At 44.4% G+C, this 21,788-nt stretch overlaps 1 protein-coding gene across 1 annotated transcript in view; it reads right to left on the bottom strand.

Moving 5' to 3' along the window:
* The window catches only part of pkn1a (protein kinase N1a), a 176,893-nt gene that overhangs the window by 81,203 nt on the left and 73,902 nt on the right, over positions 1-21,788 (bottom strand). Inside the window, exons 9-12 of the mRNA XM_052042083.1 lie at positions 16,532-16,675; positions 11,646-11,721; positions 8,273-8,438; positions 3,571-3,682 (exon numbers count right to left, since the gene is read on the bottom strand). Of these exons, the coding sequence (XP_051898043.1) occupies positions 3,571-3,682; positions 8,273-8,438; positions 11,646-11,721; positions 16,532-16,675 (498 nt within the window). The remainder of the gene's footprint in view (positions 1-3,570; positions 3,683-8,272; positions 8,439-11,645; positions 11,722-16,531; positions 16,676-21,788) is intronic.

The following is a 21,788-nucleotide window of genomic DNA, read 5'->3' as shown; positions in this document are numbered from 1 at the left end:
ACCTAGGACCCAATGGCAGCATGGAGTCAGAGAACAGAGCCCAGCACATTCACGCCAACCATTGCACTCATCTACACTCATCCCATTTTACCTGCACTTGGTCCACAGCAGTGCAGTGAAGGTTGGAAAGAATAGGTGAGGTAAATCAGGTAGCTATGATAAGGTAAAACAAGCTTTGGTTTTAAAAGTCTGAGGCCTGAGGGTGAGGAAGTCTTTCACAGATATAACTAGACCTGTGGGTACAGTGATATCATGGTAAAGTGGGCAGGATACTGGACTGGTAATGCACAGGTCTCTTCTGGTCTCTGACACCAACAGTTCAAATTTCTCCGGAGAATTTTAAGTCAGACAATTAAACAAAGACAGCATGGTTAATAGTCAGAGCACAGAAACAGGCCCTTCGCCCGCATCCAGCAGCAAGCACCCAACCGCACCAACCCTATTTTTCCACATCACCATTAACTTCCTCACCAAGCCCCAATTCTCTTGCTGCCCACCCACACAAGGGGGAATTTACAGAGGTCAACCAACCTCCCAGCCAGCACGTCTTTTCCACATGGCCATAAGACACAGGAGCAGAATTAGGCCATTCGGCCCATTGAGTCTGCCCCACCATTCAATCACGGCTGATTTATTTTTCCCTCTCAACCCCATTCTCCTGCCTTCTCCCCGTAACCTTTGACACCCTCACTAATCATGAACCTATCAACCTCCGCTTTAAATATATCCAGTGACTTGGCCTCCACAGCCGTCTGTGGCAATGAATTCCACAGATACACCACCCTCTGCTGAAGAAATTCCTCCTTGTCTCAGTTCTAAAGGGATGTCCTTCTATTCTGAGGCTGTGTCCTCTGGTGTGAGACTCCCCCACAACTGGAAACATCCTCTCCATGTCCAGGCCTTTCAATATTCAGTAGGTTTCAATGAGATCCCCCCTCATCCTTCTAAACTCCAGTGAGTACAGGCCCAGGGCCATCAAATGCTCCTTTCGTTCCTGGGATCACTTTCGTAAACCTCCTCTGGACCCAGTCCAATGCCAGCACATCCTTCCTTAGATAGGGGGCCCAAAACTGCTCACAATACTCCAAACGTGGTCTGATCAACACCTGATCAAGCCTCAGCATGTGGGAGGGGAAACGTACACAGTCACAGGGAGGACATGCAAACTCCACCCAGGACCCAGGAGTTGGGAGACAGGAGCACCACCGCGCCAGCCGCAGTGACGAGGAATCCACTGCAGTGTCGTTAACCACCCTCCTGGGCCTCTGTGTGACAGCACACACAATGCAGCTGACTCTCAACTCCCCTCTGACATGTCCGAGCAAACTGGAGACACAAGATTCTGCAGATGCTGGAATCTGGAGCAAAAAACAAACTGCCAGAGGTCCTCAGCGGGTCAGGCAGCATCTGTGGAGGGAAACAGACAGTCGCCGTTACAGGTTGGGACCCTGCGTCTGTCCATTTCCCGCCATGGATGCTGCCTGACCCGCTGAGTTCCTCCAGCAGTTTTTTATCTCCTTGCAAATCATTCAGTTATATTAAACCACCAGGTTCTGTAGCTTCACCATTTTCAAGATTACCACCTTCTCGAGGAGATGAACAATAAGTGGTGAGAACATTAGAGACTCTAGCATTTACAAATAAAAATGTAACATGAAGTTCTGATACCCCAGCTACTCTATTTCTGTGCAGTGGGACTATGAGTTCCAACATCAGAGGTATGATAAGACTCCGATATCTCAGTGATGTGCTCTCTACATCAATGTGCACTGTAGGAGTACAACGTCAGTTTTCAACTTCGTAGCTGCTACATTATTTTTCATCCTGAGGCAGTCCCTTACTTTGGTCTCAATAAAAATTTCATAGCAATTATATCACTTTATTACAGGAAATTGCCCCAAGTCACTTCACCAAAGCATAATATAAATTATGTCTACCAAAGAATATTGACAGAGTACATGAGAGAAATGAATCGGTAAGTTACCAAACAAGAGTTAACACCAAAACACCTAGGGAGATATTAGGAATCCCAATCAAAATCTTGGCCAAGAGGATGAGTTCTAAGGAGTATCGTAGATAGCGAAGAAGGTTGTCTAAGCATACAGCAGAATACACTGTAGGTCAGCTGGAGAGTTGGGCAGAGAGGTGGCAGGTAACATTTACTCCAGACAAGTGTGAGGTAATGCATTTTGGGAAGTCAAATTCCATTAGGATATTAGAGTAAATGGCCGGGACCTTAGGAGTGTTGAGGTACTGTGACCTAGGGGTGCAAGTCCATGGCTCACTGACACTGGTGACACAGCTGGGTAAGTTAGTGAAGAAGGCATTTGGTATGCTTGCCTTCATAAGCTGAGGCACTGAGTCTGAGAGTTGGGATGTCACATTGCAGCTGGTTAGACCACACTGGGGAGTACAGTGAATAGTTCTGGTCACCACACTGCAGGGAGGATGTGGTAGAAAGGGAGAGACTGAAGAAGAGATTCACCAGGATGTTGCCTGGAGCGGAGGGGTGTGGTTATAAGGGGAGATTTGGAAGGCTGGGTTTGTTCTCACTGGAACATAAGAGGCTGAGGGGTGAACTTATAAAGGTTTATAAAGTTATGAGGGGCATAGATAGGATAGTAGAATTATTTTCCCAGGGCCGAGGAGTCTAAAACTAGATGGCACAGATTTAAGGTGAGTTGGGAGAAATTTAAAGGAGATGTGAGGGGTAAGTTTTTCCACACAGAGGGTGGTGGGTATCTGGAACAAGCTGCCAGAGGAGGTGGTGGACGCAGACAGAATTACAATGTTTAAAAGGTGTTTGGACAGGTACTTGGAATAAGCCTAATGTAGGCAAATGAGATTAGTACAGCTGGGCACCACGGTTGGCACAGACAAGGTGGGCTGAAGGGCCTGGTTCTGTGCCGTAGTTTCTACGATTCTAGGATCATTAAAGAAGAAAAAAAGAGGCAGAAGGGGGTTAGGGAAGGACTCTTGCAGGACTCAAGAATTGGACGAACGCTGATGTTTCAGACAGACATCGGCTGTCAAAGGTGACAGAGGCGGGCAGGGGAAGGATCTGAAACAAGGAAGGTATTGCTTAACTGAAGACTACTACAGGTCAGTGAGCACAGAGATGATGGGTGAACAGGCAACAAGCAGAGTTTAGAATTACCTTGTTTACTTTGGTGCAAAATGGGAGGGAGGATTAGGAGTGCATCTGAGTCGTTAAATCTGAAGGTTAGCAAAGATACGATTGATGGTTCAGGCATCAGATAAGCCGAAGCCATTGGGACTAGGCAACATTAATAGAAAAGCTGAAAATACCCAATCAGAATGATGGCATGGGTATGTGACTGGCAACTCTCCTTGGAATCAAAGGTTACAGAGAAGCAGAGGACAGATGAGGTACCTCAGTCTCACACACAGGAGACCATTTGGGCAAAGACCTGATTGCAGACATTCAGAGTTACAGGAAAGATGGCACGACCTCGAGAAAGAACAAGTCCAGAGTTTACTGTGGTATCCGTTCCTTAACATGTACTGCTTCTCACTGTGAAATTCTGCAAAAATGGAAAAGTTCCCAACCTGCATTGGCTTTTCTCCATTGTGGCTGCCCCTCGACTCCAGGGAAGCTTTCCGGGGTGTACTTGAGGGTTCATCTGCCAAATCTAACGTCAACTTCTCAAACGACAGGTCTCTGAAACGAAAGAAGCTCCATCAGCAGGTGGTGATGTACTCAGCGAGGATGGATGTCGTCCCAAGTACAATTGCTGAACACTGAAAACCACCATTCAGTCGTCAGTCACTGTCCCATCTTCTTCCACACTGTTCCTTTTCAAATACTCTTCCACTTCATTTTTTAAATCTACTTTTTCCTGCACATTTCCACGTGACATAGGAAGAGGCGAATCAACCCTTGGTTCAACGCTGGCTCTGGAAGCAATCCCATCAATCCCATTTCTCCGCTTATTTCCCTGCAACCTATTCTCTCTCACCTGCCCATCAACTCACCTGCAGCAGTCAATTAACCTACCACCACCATTTCTTTGGGAAGTGGGAGGAAACCAGAGCAGCCGGGAGAAATCCCTGCAGAGACACGGAGAACATACAATGTCCCCACTGACAGCCCCAGAGGTCAGGACCGAAGGCGGTTCACTGGAACTGTGCAGCAGCTGTGCTGGCTGCACCACCGCACCATCCTTTAAAAGGTATGGATTCTGTTCCTGGTAGGCATCCCTTTTCGGAAGAAGCCTCAATAACATCTCCAAACTTTATTACTTTATACCCTTCAGTTACAAATTCATTGATTAGCAGTATTTTCCCGATTACTTCATCAAAGCTTTTAAATTGCGTGTGGTCCCTCCACCACCCTCCCGGCAACCTAATACTTCACTCCCTCCCAGCAAACGGAAACTGTTTCTCTTTCCTCCGGTGTTGCCTGACCTGCTGTTTTATTTCAGAAAATGATGTAAATATTTAGCAGGTCAGGCAGCACCTGTGAAGAGAGAAACCGTTCATTTTTCAGTTACTTAAAAACAGGAGCAGGTGGCCACCTGGGCCTTCTAACCTGTGCCACCATTCATTGGGATCAAGGCTGACCTTCTCCTGCAACCCCCTCTCCCTGCATATCCCCCTGGACCAGAATACTTGTCAATCTACTGAGGTTTGTTTAGAATAATCTCAATGACTGAGCTTCAACGGTCTTCTGGAGTTGACAGGTCCACAGATGCACCTCCCTTGCATGAGGAAATTGTTCCTCATCTCAGGCCCACACAGCCCCCCCTCAATCGCAGACTGTGACCATTGGTTTTAGAGAAACCTGGCTGAGCTGCCTTGTTGAATCATGTAAGAATTTTGCGAATTTTAATGAAACCACTTTGCATTTTTCTAAACTCTAGAGAATACAGGCCTGGATCAGCTTCATGAATCTTTGTTAAACTCCCTTAAATAACTTTTACTTAGGTAAGGAGCCCAAAACTGCACAATGCTCCAGGTGCAAGGCTGTGCCAAGTGAACATTTCATTCTGTGGAGAAGTGGAGAGGAACTGAGGAAAATGACATGGTTCCACGTCAAAAGCTACAGACAAAGAAAAACAAGCAGGAATAGATTTCCTTCACTACAATCACACAGAATTTCATCAGTGACATTGATATGAACTGTCCCAGTACTGTGACACGTATAAATACACAAGAATACAAACAATGCTTTGCTGTTTTAAAAGTGGACAATGCTCTCTTCTTAACAAATTAGCCCACTGCCAAAGCTCCAATCCAAGTCTGAATCTACAACCTTTGAATGAAGAGTAAGAAAGGTTGGCATGGACTCAGCTGCTAATTTTTTATCTTCTGCTGCACATAGATATTACCAGCAGCTAAAAATTAAAATAGTTGCAGAGAACCTATCATATATTGTACAGAAATATGTACAGAATAACGTTAATGTAATCAATGAAGAAGGGAAATTAATGAAACACTAAGGCAGCATCTGTTAAAGAGAAACGATTAATATTTCATCTTAACTCGGAATTGTCAAAGGTGAACTGATCATGAGCAAGTTCAGACCCAGGGAGAGAGGGGAAGAGGTCTGTAACAGGGCAGGAGGACAGCAGTGATTAAATAAAAAAGGTTTGGGCAAGGGTGATATTCAGAGAAGCACTGAAACTAAAGATAGTGCAGAGGTAAATGGTTTCAGAGAGGGAGGGAAGCACAGAAAATCTGATAAGGAAAAGGCTCTTGTGGATTGGAAACATGGCCAGAAAGGTGGCTGTGATCATGCCGTTTGGCTGTGTTCTGAAAAGGAATCAACAAGCCAAGCACCAGCCACAATCCCTTCACTCCTGGTGCTCTGCTGCACTCATTCTCCATCATTAGGCCTTAATTTTAAGGCCTGAAGGTTGCGGAAGGTCAGACAGGAAAAAGGGGCAAGTTTCATTGGAACATCGCAAAAGGTGGAGAAAGCAGATTGTGAAGAAGAATTAAAATGATAACCAAGTGGAACTCAAGAGTCAAACTTGCACACTGAACGTCAAAATGATCACCAAATCTGTGCTGGTTTTCCCAATGTAAGTGAAGACACACTGAACTGCAAAATCAGTATAAAAATAAATGAAATAGAATGGAATGAAGAGGGAAGAAACTCAACAAGCACCTGAAGACCAAAGTCCAACAAAAGATCATGAGCTAAAGAACAGACAGAGGGAGGGAAGTGTGCAGCAGATCCAACATCTAAGTGACAACTACTCACATTGATTCTTCAGCACTGTTGAGGCCATCTATGACTCAAAGACAGACCACACTGGGGTCTTGCTGAGCTTATCAAGGACAGCAAAGCAGTCAGCATCTCAATCAAGACTTTGTCTGGGATGCAAGTATCCTTGAGTCCATTCCACAGCACACTATCTGCCACAACCTTGATGCTACACCAGCTTAACAAGAGGTTGGAAAGAGCTTCCATCATCTGGAAAAATAACATTCCCTCTGGCGGAGATGAAATCCCTGCTGAAGTACTAAAATATGGCAGAGAAATAACTCTGATGTGAATTTTGACCGGATCTCCCTCTTCTGGGAAGTTGACAGTGCCCCGAGGATCACAGATACCACATTAATTCAAAGAAAGGAGACAAATCCAACTGCAGTAACCACAGAAGATCTGCAGACTGACTGACACACAAAAATCATTGGAAGGATCCGACTCAACTGCCTCCTCTCCCGGCACAGAACTCCTCCCCCGGCACAGAACTCCTCCCAGAGACACAGTGCAGATTTCACCCACAAGAGGCAGAATGGACTCTGCATTCTCCATGCAACAAATCCAAGGAAAGTGCAGGGAGCAGAATCAACCACAACAGCATGGCCTCTGAAGCAGGTGAAATCCCTGCTTGAACTTCACAAAGTTCTGTCAACTGAATACAGGATCTTTCTCAAATCTAATTATCCCCAAAAAGGCATCATCATTCTCCATCCATTGCACGCTGACATGCACGCCTTGATTCTCACTGATGGATGCCCACATACCCAATCCCAATGCAGACTGGATCCAACCAAGGCCGTCTCATTGCACTGACAGTCCTCTCAATCTTCCTCTGGGCAATACTTTCCCTTTCCTCTAACTAGCTCCCCAATGAATGGAGTGAATCGGTAGGACAAGTGGGAAACTATTCAACTTCATCACTCGTGTTAGGAGCAGTATTCAAGGAGGAGGCAGAGGATATATAAACCACCTTGATGGGAACAAAAACAAAATCACCCAATCAACGTTGGTCTTCCCAATGTAAATGACATCACAGTGTGAGCAACAAAATCGGAGAGTCAGAGAGCCATGCAGTCATCCAGCACAGAAACAGGCCATTCGGCCCACCACACCCATGCCACCCTTTTTGCCTGTCAACACTACATTTACCCACTTTAGGACCATATCCTTCTTTGCCTTGCCTATTTAAGCGTCTGTCTATCTAAATGTCTCTTAAACGTAGTGACTGAATCTGATCCCACTACCTGCTCTGGCAGTGCGTCCCAGATACCAACCACTCTGTGCAAATCGAAACAATTTACCCCTTAGATCTCCTTTAAAACTCCTTCCTCTCACCTTAAATATTTGCCCTCTTGTTTTTGATATCCCTTCCAATGGAAAATGATTTTGACTGTCCACCCTACCTCTGCCTCTCATAATCTTATATACTTCTATCTGGTCACCCCTCAGTCTCCTTGGCTCCAGGGAAAACAAGCCCAGCCTATTCAATCTCTTCCCATAATATTCTCCAATCCAGAAAACATCCTGGTGAATCTCCTCTGCACCCTCTCCAGTGCAACCACATCCTTCCAATAGTGTGGTGACCAGAACTGACCACAATACTCCAAGTGTGGTCTAACCAGTGTGTTGTAAAATTGCAACATAATCTCCCAATTTTTATATTCTCTGCCCTGACCTATGAAAACAAGTCTCCCTGTATACATCCTATATATTCACTTCCCAATATATTGAAAGTAAATGAATCTGAATGGAATCACCATCGAGGAGGAAGAAGCTGGCACTGGAGATGAAGACGTGAAGACTGGACACCTTGAAGAGGATGGACGCATCAGGAACTGCATCTCCTGGTGAATAAGAGAGCGCTGAGGGTTTGACAGAAAAGGAGGTTAAGGTGGAAAACCTGGCAGAGAAGTTGCCCATGTGAGCTGGAAGAGACTGGACAAAAGCAGGACAACAGTTCAAATTATTTAAATAATATGCTAGTAAGTTATGACAGGAAATCCAGCACAGTGTGCACCTAGGCCGTCGCGATCTTACCCAGGCATGTTGTTGGATAGAGGCTGCCTACCCTCGGAGACAGCAGCCATGTAAGATGAGGGACTGTATGTCCCGGTGGAGTTAACAGCAGGAAATGCTTTCCTCAGCAACCGACCCCAAGTTGCAATGTTGATATTCATCTGAGGAGCTCGAAGGAAAGCCTTCCCTAAAACACAATACATTGGGCAGTTCATTAGTAGGATTAGGGAACACATGCTTTATAAATGAGAAACCAATCGACAATTGTGGGTTTCACTCCAAACTATACCCACCTGTCTCACACCCAAAACTCCCAATAGGTATCTCAAACACTCCTCTGATACACATCTCTAAGTGATGAGTCTTGTTAACAACTTAGGAAAACAGATCTGTGTACTCAGGTTTGCTAACGACACTGAGGTAGAGGTTGAGTAAAAGTGTAGGTGGGAACAGAACGTTGCAAAGGGACATTGATAGATCACGGAAGTGGGCAAGACTGAAATTAAATGGTGGAAAGTACAAGGTACCACATAGAGCCATCCTTCTAAATCTCCACATGGAGAGAAGTAGAATTCTCTCCCAGGGCAGAAATGTTGAATAATAGAGGGCATAGCTTTAAGGTGAGAGGGGTAAAGTTTAAAGGAGATGTGCAGGGCAATTTTTTTTTAAACAAACAGAAAGTGGTGGGTACCTGGAATGTGCTGCCAGGGGTGCAAACAGATATGATAGGGGTGTTCAAGAGGCCCTTAGATAGGCACTCCATGAAGGGAACAGAGGGATGTCGATCCCTGGCATGCAAAAGGCATTAGTTTAATTTGGCATCATGCTCAGGACAGATGTTGTGGGCCAAGGGGCCTGTTCCTGTGCTGTACTGTTCTATGTTCCAGAATTATGGAAGAGCAGAGGAATTTAAGGTTCCAAGTACAGAGATCATAATGAACTGGTGGACAGGTATAACTTGCATTTTTAAAGTAATTACTGCAGAGAAGCAATGTCAGGCAAAATTTGATTTCAAGTCACATAAAGAACTATTAGGACAAATGACCAGAAGTTTTCTTGAAGAGCATCTCAATACAGGAAAGAGGGATAGAAGGTTAGAGCCAAGGGCCTGGAATAGCTTGAAGGAACAATGGTGAAAGAGTTGAAATCGAGATGCACAGGAAGCCACAATTGGAGCAGCACTGCACACCAGGAGGGGAGTGTGGGATGGGGAGGGGAGTGTGCGATGGGGAGAGGAGCATCCCCAGAGAAATTCAACAACAGGGTGATCATTTTAAAATTAAGATCTCAAATGGAACAGCCTTTCTTTCAAGGACTGACAGGTGTACAAATGAATGGTAGATATGTTATAGTTGTGTAAAGCTCTGGTTCAACTGCATCTGGAGTATTGTCTCAATTCTGGGCACTGCAGTTCAAAGTATATATAAGGAGCTCGAGAATACTTAATGAATTTTATAGAGTTGTCAGAACTTTATTTTCTCTGGTGAAACCACCCATGATGGATTAATGATTATTAATGATTTAGATGATAATGTGGTAAACTGGATCAGCAAATTTGCAGATGACACCAAGACTGAAGGTATCGTGGACAGTGAGGAAAGCTATCAAAGCTTGCAGTGTGACCTTGACCAGCTAGGAAACTGGGCTGATGGAATTTAATGCAGACAAGCGTGAGGTGTTGCACTTTGGGAGGACAAACCAGGGTAAGACTTACACAGTAAACGGTAGGGCTCTGAGGTGTGCAGTAGAACAAAGAGACCTGGAAATATAGATCCATAGTTCCTTGAAAGTGGCATCATAGGTAGATAGGGTCGAAGAGAGAGCTTTTGGCACTTTGGCCTTCATAAATCAGGGCATTGAGTACAGAGGTTGGGATGTTATGCTGAACCTGTACAAGATGTTGGTGAGCCAAATTTAAACTATTGTGTGCAATTCTGGTCACCTACCTACAAAAAAGATATCAATAAGCTTGAAAGAGTGCAGAGAAAATTTACAAGGATGTTGCTGGGACTTGAGGACCTGAGTTACAGGGGTAGGTTGAATAGGTTAGGACTTTATTCCCTGGAGCACAGGAGAATGATGGGAGATCTTACAGAGGTATTATGAGGGGTATAGATATGAGGTTGGGTGAGACGAGAACTAAAGGACAGAGGTTTAGGGCAAAAAGTGAAATATTTAAGGGGAATCTGAGGGGAAACTTCTTCACTCAGAGGGTGGTGCGAGTGTGCCAGTAGAAATGGTAGATGCAGGTTCAATTGCAATATTTAAGAGAAGTTTGGATAGGTGCATGGATGGGAGCGGTTTGGAGAGATATGGTCCAGGTGCAGGTAGATGGGACTAGGCAGAAGATCAGGTTGACATGGATTAGATGGGCCTAAGGGCCTGTTTCTGTGCTGTAGTGCTCTATGACGCTATGGTTTTCTCTCCAAATCATGGGGGCACAATCTTAAAATTAGACCATTCTGGATGATATCAAAGCTGGGGAGAACCTGTACAAAGATCTCTTTCGTGGTCCCAGGAATCCCATCTCTTGATAACCTGGGATAAATCCCATCAGGTCCTGGGGACTTATCCACCTTAATGTTCTTCAAAAGACCGAACAACTTCTCCTTGTTGATCTCAACATGCCCTGGAATATCGCCATTTCAGCATACCCCTCCCTGATCTCACTATCCTCCACGTTCTTCTCCTTGGTGAACAACGATGAGAAGCACCTCGCCCACTTCCTCTGGCTCCAGGCATAAATTCGCTCCTTTGTCCTTGAGTGGTCCAACCTTCTAGTTTTTAATGTATGCATAAAACATCTTGGTATTCTCCTTAATCCTACTCATTGAGGACATTTCATGGCTCATTTTAGCCCTCCCGATTCCCTGTTTCTTTGCTGTTTCCTTTATATTCCTCATGGGTCCTGTCCGATTTCAGTTTCCTAACCCTTACATGTGCTTCCTTTTTTCTTTTTGACTAAATTTACAACATCTTCTTAAAGAAGATTTAGAGGAGATTAAACAGAAAGGTTAATAATTGTGGGCAGATTTGTTGTGTTAATTGGGTAATAGCAACTCAACAACTGCTAGAAATTGCTAACTTGTGGACAGGAATTTAAAACTACTATCAAAAGAACAGTAAGAATTTTGTTTTAAAGATAAATAATTGGAAATTGGAGATGCACTTTATTAAACAGTTACTCCATAATTAAAATTAATAATTTTCAAATCCTTTTCCATGGTCGTTCATCTGAACATGAAGTAGCACGAGAAAGACAAATGATTTTCAAATCCACCCAGTTCAGAAGATTTCATTCCAACAACATCAATGGACTGAGAAACCAACATTAAATGTAGCAAAATCAAAGAGTGATCAGGCTGAGACTGATACTGAAACAAGTTTGCTTTACCTTGCTGCTTGGAGAAAATCTTCTTCTGCCGTTGCAGTTTGGGTATTCGTTCAATGACTGGATTGGAGAATGTGACCTGCCAAATAACAATGAGTACCAGAATGGAAGAGCAGCAACTGATATGGTACAAGAGGAATCAGCCTTGCAACCAACTGAGCACTGGAGCTGATCATTGCTCAACCCTGGGGTCACATTTCCAACCTATGTTCACGTTAAAATATCACTGTCAGATACGGAACATAATCAACAAGGCAAATGGAAATACAGTGGCACAGTGGTGATGCTAGCAGAACCACACCTCACAGCTCCAATGACCTGGGTTTAATAGAAAAACAAAGGACCGCAGATGCTGGAATCTAGATGAAAAACCAAGATGTTGATGGTCTGCTTTTCTCCACGGAGGCTGCCTGGCCTGCTGAGTTCCTCCAGCATCATCGTATTTTTGACCTGGGTTTAATCTGCTTGTGTGGAGTTTGCATGTTCTCCCTGTGACTGCATGGTTTTCCCCTGGTTGCTCTGGTTTCCTCCCACATCCCGAAGATGGGTTAATCAGGCACTGCAAATTGCCCCGAGTATGCAGGTGAATGGTAGAATCTGGGGGAGCTGATGGGAATGTGGGGAGAATAAAATGGGTTAGAGCGGGATTAGTTGGCATGTGCTCGGTGGGCCGAAGGGCTTGTTTCCATGCTGTGTCTCTCAATGAATCTAGGAGAGTGACAGCACAGGGGAATAGACGTTTTGCTTCAGCTGTACAAAACCCTGGTTCTTGTGTACCTGAGCTACACTAGAAAGGGTAGTTTAAACCTCGAGGGTAATCAACATGGATCTGTCAGAATAACTGGACTCCAAGGGCAATATATATGGTGAGATGACTCATACTTGGGCTGTATTTCCAGGAATTTGAAAGAAGCGACCCTGAAGTTTTTTGAGATGTTAAAGGCTCACACTCAGACATTCAGAAACAGCTTCTTCCCCTCCGCCATCACAGTTCTGAACGATCCATGAACCAATGAACACTATCGCGTTATTCTTTTTTTTTGCACTATTTATTTCTGTAATTTATAATTTTATGTCTTTGCACTGTACTGCTGCCGCAAAACAACACATTTCACTTCATGCAAGTCAGTGATAATAAAACTCATTCTGATACTTCCCCTTAAAAACACAAATAATTTCCCTTGATCTACCCTTCAGAAGATTCTGATTCTGAAGGGTAGATCAAGAGAAATTGTGTGTGTTTCCTGGGGGAAGCATGCAGAAACATTGGAAGCAGCCTTTCAAGACTGAAATTAGTGCTTAAGGATTGTAGAAGACTGAAATGTTCTTCCATGAATGGTAATTAGTGTATGATTAATCCTGAGATCATAAGATTTTAGTTAACAGAGATAAAAGCAAAGGCAGCTCTTCTCAGACAAAGGCACATGAAGTGAATTTACAATTCAGCCATGAATTGCAGAGCAGGATTGTGGGGGTAGGTAACCCTCTTCTCTTTGTAAAATCAACACATGCAACTGCTTCTGACAAAAAAAGACCATGATGTTTCAGAGCCACCAAAATGACCCTCTCTCCTTACATTTATCCCTCTGTTTACACAACACAATGGAAGCCTTTTTGTGTATCAATAAATCCTGTAAGCATTCGTTAATCACTAGAGCTGATCAGTTAATAACAGAATTAAATAGTTCACCAGATTAATTAATTTTACTGTTAAGCTTCCAAAAGCAACTACCAGAACCTAGTTGATAGAAACATTGGCCTTTGTCTTTGTGAGCCCAGGCTGGTACGGAGTTCTTTTGTGTGAAGCCTATTTCAGCAGTCTCTATCCAACTTTGAACTGGCGTGACTTGAAGCATAAAGCACTCTTTAATTCAATTCAGACTGGCAATTTCATGCCCCTTTCTCTGTCTGAGTGACACCAGTACTGACTGGTATATGGGGAAAACATTAACTAACCATTGAATGAAAGGAGATGAGCGAGCTTCACTCTGAATCCAGCTGCACGGTCGCCCACACCACAGCCCACCTTTGATGATAAATATCAAGAGTTCAAAGTAGTACAAAATTATGCCAGAAAATACGGCTTCATCAAACAGAGGATTTATTCCCCTTCCCAAATGTCTCCCAGCTCTGGATGTTCCTGAATTTTGCATGATTTAAGCCCAACACTCTATCCAACTGGCCATTTCATCAGCTGAGGTCCTCAGTGAAGGTTGGAGGAATAATTAACCATATCTCCATCAAGTCCAATCTTATCTTTGCAACAATTCATGAACATACGAGTACATAAACACACCCACACACAAAAGCAAAGGCACATCTTACACACAGACATACTCATCTACATGAGTAAAGGTGCACCGACCCAAACATCTGTGTACACACTAACAAGTAAACAGATCTGTCTAGAGACACCAATGCAAATCCAAGCACAGATGCAAAGGCACATTCAAATAGATATACTTACACAAATGTAGATGCATCTAAATGATCACACACACAGAAGTACAGACACACAAGTAATGCATACTTGTTACCACCCATCATCAGTAATAATCTGATTGATTTTTCTGCTCCAGTGCCTGGGTTTGCAACACCCTACTACATTGGTCATTGCTAAGCTGGCGGCAGGACTAATTAGTACAGAACAGACTAAGGACCAGACTGAAGGATCTGTGTCTTGTGCATTCAGCAACTCTTATACCTCAATTCCAAAAAATTAATCTCCAAACTCCTAAACCTTGAACTCTGCACCTCACCCCTCTGCAACTGGATCCTTGACTTCCTGACCAACAGACTGCAATCAGTAAGGATAGGTCTGAAACACCTCCTCCTTGATTATCCTCAAAACCGGTGCCCCACGAGGCTGCGTCCTCAGCGCCTCACTGTATTCCCTACACACACACGACTGTGTGGCCAAATTCTGCTCTAACTTCATTTACAAGTTTGCAGATGACACCACCGTAGTGGGCTGGATTTCAAACAACGAGACAGAGTACAGGAAGGAGATGGAGAGCCCAGTGAAATGGAGTCAAGACAACAATCCTTCCCTCAATGTCAACAAAATGAAGGAGCTGGTCATCTCAGTACACATGATAATAAACCAATACCAATAATACTAATCATCTGACCTCCATTAAAAGGAGGTGTGTAAGTGTATTTTCCTTAACTAATAATGAGAGGGCTGTTTCCATTCACAATATCACTGAACAAGGCTCTAGCTAAACTCTTCAGGAATGCTAGGGAAAACCTAAAATCTGAACTCGGGTGAATTTGAAGTCTTGCTGCTTACCCTTCTCCATTTAGTATAACATTACTCTGTGAAAGTGGACACATCTCCTTTAATTTACAGGGCAGATCTTCCTGGGTTTTGCCAGCACCTCTGTGGCAACCTGCCAGTAACTTTTAAGGTTTTCTAAATGCAGAACTCCCTAGTTTGCCAGAAGAATACTTATAGAATCTGTTTGGCCCAGCTCACAATTCGCATTCCCAGTCATTTTTAACCCCTATAGTATTGAAAAGTTATAGTACGAGACTGCAGATGCAGGAATCTGGAGAAAAAAAACTGCTGGGGGATCTCAGTGGGTGAGGCAGCATCTGTGGAGGCAGAGGGATGGTTGATGTTTCAGGTTGAGACCCTGTATTGAGACAGAGTGTAGAGGGGAGATATTAGTATAAAGAGGTGAGAGTGAGGGATGGCCAGAGGCTGGTAGATAATAGATGGATCCAGGTGAGGAGGGAGATGATGGGCAGATGGAGCCAGGTGGGGGAGGAAGGAGGTAGAGATAGGCTAGAAGGTGATGTGGAAGGAGCTGCAAATGCTGGAATTTGATAAGTGAGGAAGGTGATAAGTGGAACCAAATAAGGGAGGGATGGAGCCAGTGGGGCAGGGGAAAGACATTGTGTATTGAGGGGATTCTGGGTAGGGGGGTTGAGGGAATTTGGGTGTTGCCTGTCCATCTGTTCACCTATCACCTGTCAAGTTGCACCTTCGCTCTCTCTCACCTCCTTACACTGGCAATCCCCCCTCGACACTCTCAGTCCTGATGCAGGGTCTCGACCTGAAACATCGGCTATCGTTCTGCCTCTACAGATGCCGCTCGACCCACTGAGTTCCTCCAGCAGTTTGTTTTTCATTCACAATTTTAATGATTTTTGAAATCTTTTACTTGTTTATTTGAGTTTAGTCGCTTTTGAAGCCTTTGAATGTCGAGTACATTTAGAAATACTGCCTGTCAGTTTACCTCAGCAGTTTCACGGACTGGGCTTGTTCTGCCTCACCAAAGGGGTTTGATTACATTGTGTGAGCCACCGGCACTATGCAGGACCTTACTGACCGGGCCCAGAAGACAAACAATCAGCAAATTCTTCCCTATTGATAAGTGTGAGGGTAAGAGCGAGGTAAATACATACATCTCAGCAACAAGTGTGGGCGGTGAGTCACACACAGTGAAATTCAGGCCAATATAAATGCTGCAACATTTGCAACATGCCTTCTGAAAACAGAACAAAGTGACCTTATGTCAATGGGTCATCTCTCTCGGCTGGAGTACCTGCTGTTGGCCTGCAGCCAGCACAATAAATGGGCAGTAACGTTAAATCTGACAACAGGTACTTTTGCCCAGGATGGTAACTCATTTACGCACCTTCATGCACCAGGTAGCCAGTGTCCCCAAATCACATGGTGCACCATTACTTATCTTTCCTGATTCACTCTCTCAGATCTTCAGCAAGAATACAGGATATTTACAAATGCCAGACATCATGCCAACATCTCTTCTGTCACTGTTCTGCTTATCGTCCCCTCTTCCTTCCCACCCCCACCCACTGACTGAGTCCACCAACTCAGTCACTATTTCCCACTGTAATGAACGTGCCACCAGATGTACCTCGGTCAGCAGCACTCCCTGAGGCTCCAAATCCAAGTGAATCTCATGCCGCTGATTATCCAGGAAATCTTCCAGCTTGAGATACTTTAATGCACAGAGTGAACGCCAATCTCGCCAATAAACGCTGATCTCCAGTTCCCGAGACTGCAACATAAAAAAAGGGGGATTATAATTAAAACCGCCAGATGCCAAGAGAGTCCAGCTCATTCTATTGGTGGCAGGAAAGTAGGAAAGTGTTTTCATGTAATGAAGTAATAGGCTTTCCAAATCCACCAGCAAAAGGTTGTGCTACGTGTTAGTGTTAGGTATAGTTCTTAGATCTGGGTTAATGGAAGAGTAGGTTTGGAAACACACTAACCATAAGCATCAGCCTCTAATATTCTTATTCTATATCATCATGATTGTGAAGGACGATACAAATGTGTGAAATCTGTAATTGTATAACGTGTAGTTAGATAAACCTGTGAAGTGTGCGCTAGTCTTTCAACTGCATAGTGTGCACTCTTAAAACACCGTGAAGCACAAGGCTTACTTAACCAAAGTAAAAAATTCATAGTTCAGGAGGGGCCCTTTAAAATGTAGCATTCAGGATCAAAACATTCATTGTGCAATGGAATCTTGAGAGTTGGAAGGAAAGGGTAAGAGGAGACGAGATGGGCCAGAACCCCAAGTCACAACGTCTCACGTTGCCAATGTGCAGAATAAAGGCCCACACACAGGGCAGGGAAAACAAGATGGAGCAGCAGCAATAAGGAGCAAGAGGATGCCATACAGCACAACAACAGGCACTTCAGCCCATCATATCCATCCCAGCCATCAAATACCCATCTATACTAATGAAGACACAGGAGATTGTTTGTTGCTCCAGATTCCAGCATCTGCAATCTGCTGCAGGAACTCATCATCAGCCCTGATGCAGGGTTTCGACCCAAAACGTCAACGATTCCTCTCCTCCCACAGATGCTGCTCGACCCGTTGAGTTCCTCCAGCAGATTGCTGGTTGCCCCATCTATACTAATCCCAGCACTCGGTCCATAGACTTCAACGCCATGGCGATTCTAGTTCTCATCTAGATACTTCTTAAATGTTGTGAGAACTTCTACCTCCTCCAGTCTCGCCACCAATCACCCTGTGGGTGAAGAAGCTGTTCCTCAGATCCACTCTAAACCTCTGACCCCTTAACCTAAACCTGTGCCCTCCAGCTTAAGGTAACTGCCGTTGGGAAAATATTCCTACTAACTACCCTGTTTCTACCAGTCAGAATTTTGTACACCTCTATCAGGTTCCCCCACCCAACCTCCTCTCCTCCAAGGAAAACAAACCCAGCCCATCCAGTCTCTCCTCATTGCTGAAATGCTCCAATCCAGGCAGCAACCTGCTGAACCTCCACTACACTGACAGCATGAACGAGGAGGGGAAATTACATTACAGATCAGTGAGAATGTAACAGCATTCTGGAGGGCTCAACCACTGAGACAATGTGGGTAGAGCTTAGGAAGGGGAAGATGGGAGAACACACACCAGTCCTCTTTGAGGGGTCAGCAGTGGAAAAGGTGAACAGCTTTAAGTTCCTGGGCAACAACATCTCGGAGGATCTATCCTGGGCCCAATACATTGATGCAATCATGAAGGCGGCAGGCCAGTGGCTCTACTTCGTTGGGAGTTTGAGGAGACTCAGTACGTCACCAAAGACTCTCGCAATTTTCCACAGATGTACGGTGGAGAACATTCTGACTGGTTGCATCACTGTCTGGTATGGAGGCTCCAATGCGCATGATTGCAAGAGGCTGCAGAGGGTTGTAAACTCAGCCAGCTCCATCACAGACACAACTCTCCCCACCATCGAGGACACCTTCAAGATGTGGTGCCTCAAGAAGGTGATCAGAGTTTCAGTGGGTGAGCTTTTAGGGAACAGTAATCAAAATTCCATATGTTTTAAGATAGTTATGGACAAGGATAAGACTGATCTCTGGGTGAAAGTGCTAAATTGGGAGAAGGCTAATTATAACAGTATTATAGGGAGGGTGGATTGGGAGCAGTTGTTTGGTGGGAAGTCCACATCTAAGATGTGGAAGCCATTTAAAGGCCAGCTGGTTAGAGTTCAGGACCAGCATGTTCCTGTGAGTATGAAAGATAAGGATGGCAAGGTTTGGGAACCTTGGAATGCAAGAGATCTTGTAAGATATCACTTGCCAGCTCCTGTCTCACCCCTCCCCCTGACCTCTTTACACTGACTATCTCCCCTATAAACTTTTGGCCCTGATGGAGGGTCTCGAATCAAAGCATTGACTATCCCTCTGCCTCCACAGATGCTGCCTGACCCACTCAGTTCCTCCAGCAATTTGTTATTTAGCAAAAGATATTGTAAGTTTAGTCAAAATGAAAAAGGAAGCATATACAAGGTTTAGGAAGCTGAAATCAGACAAGGTCCTTGAGGAATATAAAGGAAGCAGGAACGAATTTAAAGAATTAGGAGGTCTAAAAGGGGCTTTGAAATATCCTTGGCAAGTAGAATTAAGGGGAATCCCAAGGCATTTTATACCTATTAAAAACAAGAGGGTAACTAGGGAAAGGGCAGGTCAACACGGATAAAGGTGGGAATTTATGCCTGGAAATGTCCTAAATGAGTACTTCACATCAGTATTCACCAAGGAGAAGGACATGGATGATGGCAAAACCAGTGAGGGGTATGTTAGTTTTCTTGAGCATGTTATTAGGTAGGAAGGGTTGGTGAGTCTCTCGAAAAACATCAAAGTGTATTAGACCCAGGGCCTGATGGAATCTATCCCAAGATACCAAGGGAGGCAATGGAGGAGATTGCTCAGGAATTTTCTATGATCTTTGTATCCTCTTTAGCCACAGGCGAGGCACAAACCTGGAAATTATAGCCAGTGAGCCTCACATCAGTGGTATGGAAATTACTGGAGAAGATACTTAGGGACAGGACTAACTAGCATTTGAAAAAGCATGGACTTATTAGGGAAAGTCAGCCTGGCTTTGTGTGGCAGAGAGGTCATGTCTCACAAATTTGATTGGGTTTTTTTGAGGAAGTGATGAATATGATCGATGGGGGCAGGTCAGTGGATATCGTCTACAGAGATTTTAGTAACGCATTTGACAAGGTTCCTCATGGTAGGGCAGTCCAAAAAATGAAATCACATGGGATCCAGAGTGAGTTGGTAAGTTGGAACCAAAATTGGCTCAGTCATAGAAGACAGAAGGTAGTGGTTGAGGGGTGTTTCTCTGACTGGAGGTTCGTGGGATCAGTGATGGGACCTCTGTTATTTGTAGTATAATGACTTGGATGAAAGTGCAGGTTGTCTAATTAGTAACCTTGCAGATGACATGAAAATTGGTGGAACTTTGGATAATGAGGACAGTTATCAAAGGATTAAGCAGGTTGGAGATTTGGGCAGAGAAATGGCAGATGGAGTTTAACCCGGGCATGTGTGAGGTGTTGCATTTTGGGAGGTCAAATGTGAGGGGAATGTATACAGTTAATGGCAGACCCTTAACAGCACTGATGTACAGGGGGATCCTGGGCTTTAAGTCCATAGCTGCCTGAATGTGGCCACACAAGTAGATAGGATGGTAAAGGCGGCCTATGGCATTGTTGCCTTTATTGGTTGGGGCACAGACTAGAAGAGTTAGGAAGTTATTTTGCACCTATATTAAATTTTGGGTAAGTTGCACTTGGGGTATTGTGTGCAGTTCTGGTTGCCCCATTACAGGAAGGATAGTACAGCACAGGAACAGGCCCTTCAGCCCAGAATGTTGTGCTGAACTAATTAAACTGGTAATTAAATGCCCAACTAAACTAATCCCTTCAGCCTACATTCATGTGCCAATCTAAGAGCCTCTTAAACACCTCTTTCGTATTTGCCCCCACCTCTGACAACTCATTCCGAGCACCACCACTCCTGACTCGATGGCAAGACCCTTAACAGCAGTGATGTATAGAGGGATCTTGGGGTCCAAGTCCATAGCTCCCTGAAAGTGGCTGCACAGGTTGATATGATGGTAAAGGAGGTGTCTGGTATGCTTGCCTTTAGTAGTCGAGGCACTGAGTTCAAGAGTCAGGAAGTTATGTTGTAGCTTTATAAAACTCTGGTTCGGCCGCATTTGGATTATTGTATTCAATTCTGGTCTCCCCATTACAGGAAGTATGTTGAGGCTTTGGAGATGGTGCAGAAGAGGTTTACCAGGATGCTGTTCTTTATCTCAAAATGTCCTAGCATATTAGCACGCTCCACACTGATCTCACTGTCCTCCACATCCTTCTCCTTGGTAAATAATGACGCAAAGTACTCATTTAGGACCTTGCTCACATCCTCTGCCTCCAAGCACACATTCCCTCTTTTATCCTTGAATGGTCCTACCCTCTTCCTAGTTATGCTCTTGATGTATGTATGGAATGCCTTGGGATTCTTTTTAGACCTACTTGCCAAGGACTTTTCATGGCTTCTCCTGGCTTTCCTAGTCTCCTTCTTGAGTTCTTTTCTAGCTTCTTTATAATCCTCAAGGGCTCGATTTGATTTTAGTTTCCTAAACCTTACATAGGATGTGGAGGCTTTGGAGACGATGCAGAAGAAGTTCACCAGGATGTTACCTGGATTGAACAGTATTAGCTATAAGGAGAGGTTGGACAAACTTGGATTGTTTTTGCTGGTGTCAGAGGCTGTGGGGCAACCTGACAGAAGTATATAAATGATGAGAGGCATAGGTAGGGGTAAATCCCAGAGTGGAAATGTCCAACACTAGAGAGCATAGGAGTATAGGTTGAAGGCAAGAGAGAGAAAGTTTACAGGCGATTTGCAAGGCGAGATTTTCTTTTACACACAGAAATTGGTAGGTGCCTGGAACGTGTTGTCAGATGCTGTGGTGGAAGCAGATACGATAGCAATGTTTAAGAGGCATTTAGACAGACACATAAATAGGCAGGTGAAAGGGGGATACGGACCATGTGCAGGCAGATGGGATTAGTTAATTTGGCATCATGGTCGGCACAGATATGGTGGGCCAAAGGGCCTGTTGCTGTGCTGTACTGTTCTATGTTCTTAGACTTGTACACCGAGATCCCTTCTTTCCCCAATATTCTCTGGGACCCTTCTGTGTATATCCAACCCTTACTAGTCCTCCTAAAGTACACCACCTGGCACTGATCAGGATGAAAATCCACCCGCCATTGCTGATCAACACCACCCAGTAGCCCAGAGCTACCCTCTTCACTACCAACACCACCTTCTGCAAACTTACC

The sequence above is a fragment of the Pristis pectinata genome, chromosome 31 (assembly GCF_009764475.1).
Source record: "Pristis pectinata isolate sPriPec2 chromosome 31, sPriPec2.1.pri, whole genome shotgun sequence".
In the NCBI taxonomy this organism is placed as follows: Eukaryota; Metazoa; Chordata; class Chondrichthyes; order Rhinopristiformes; family Pristidae; genus Pristis; species Pristis pectinata.
The sequence above is the reverse complement of the archived record's forward strand: the minus strand, read 5'-3'. Positions and strand labels throughout refer to the sequence as shown.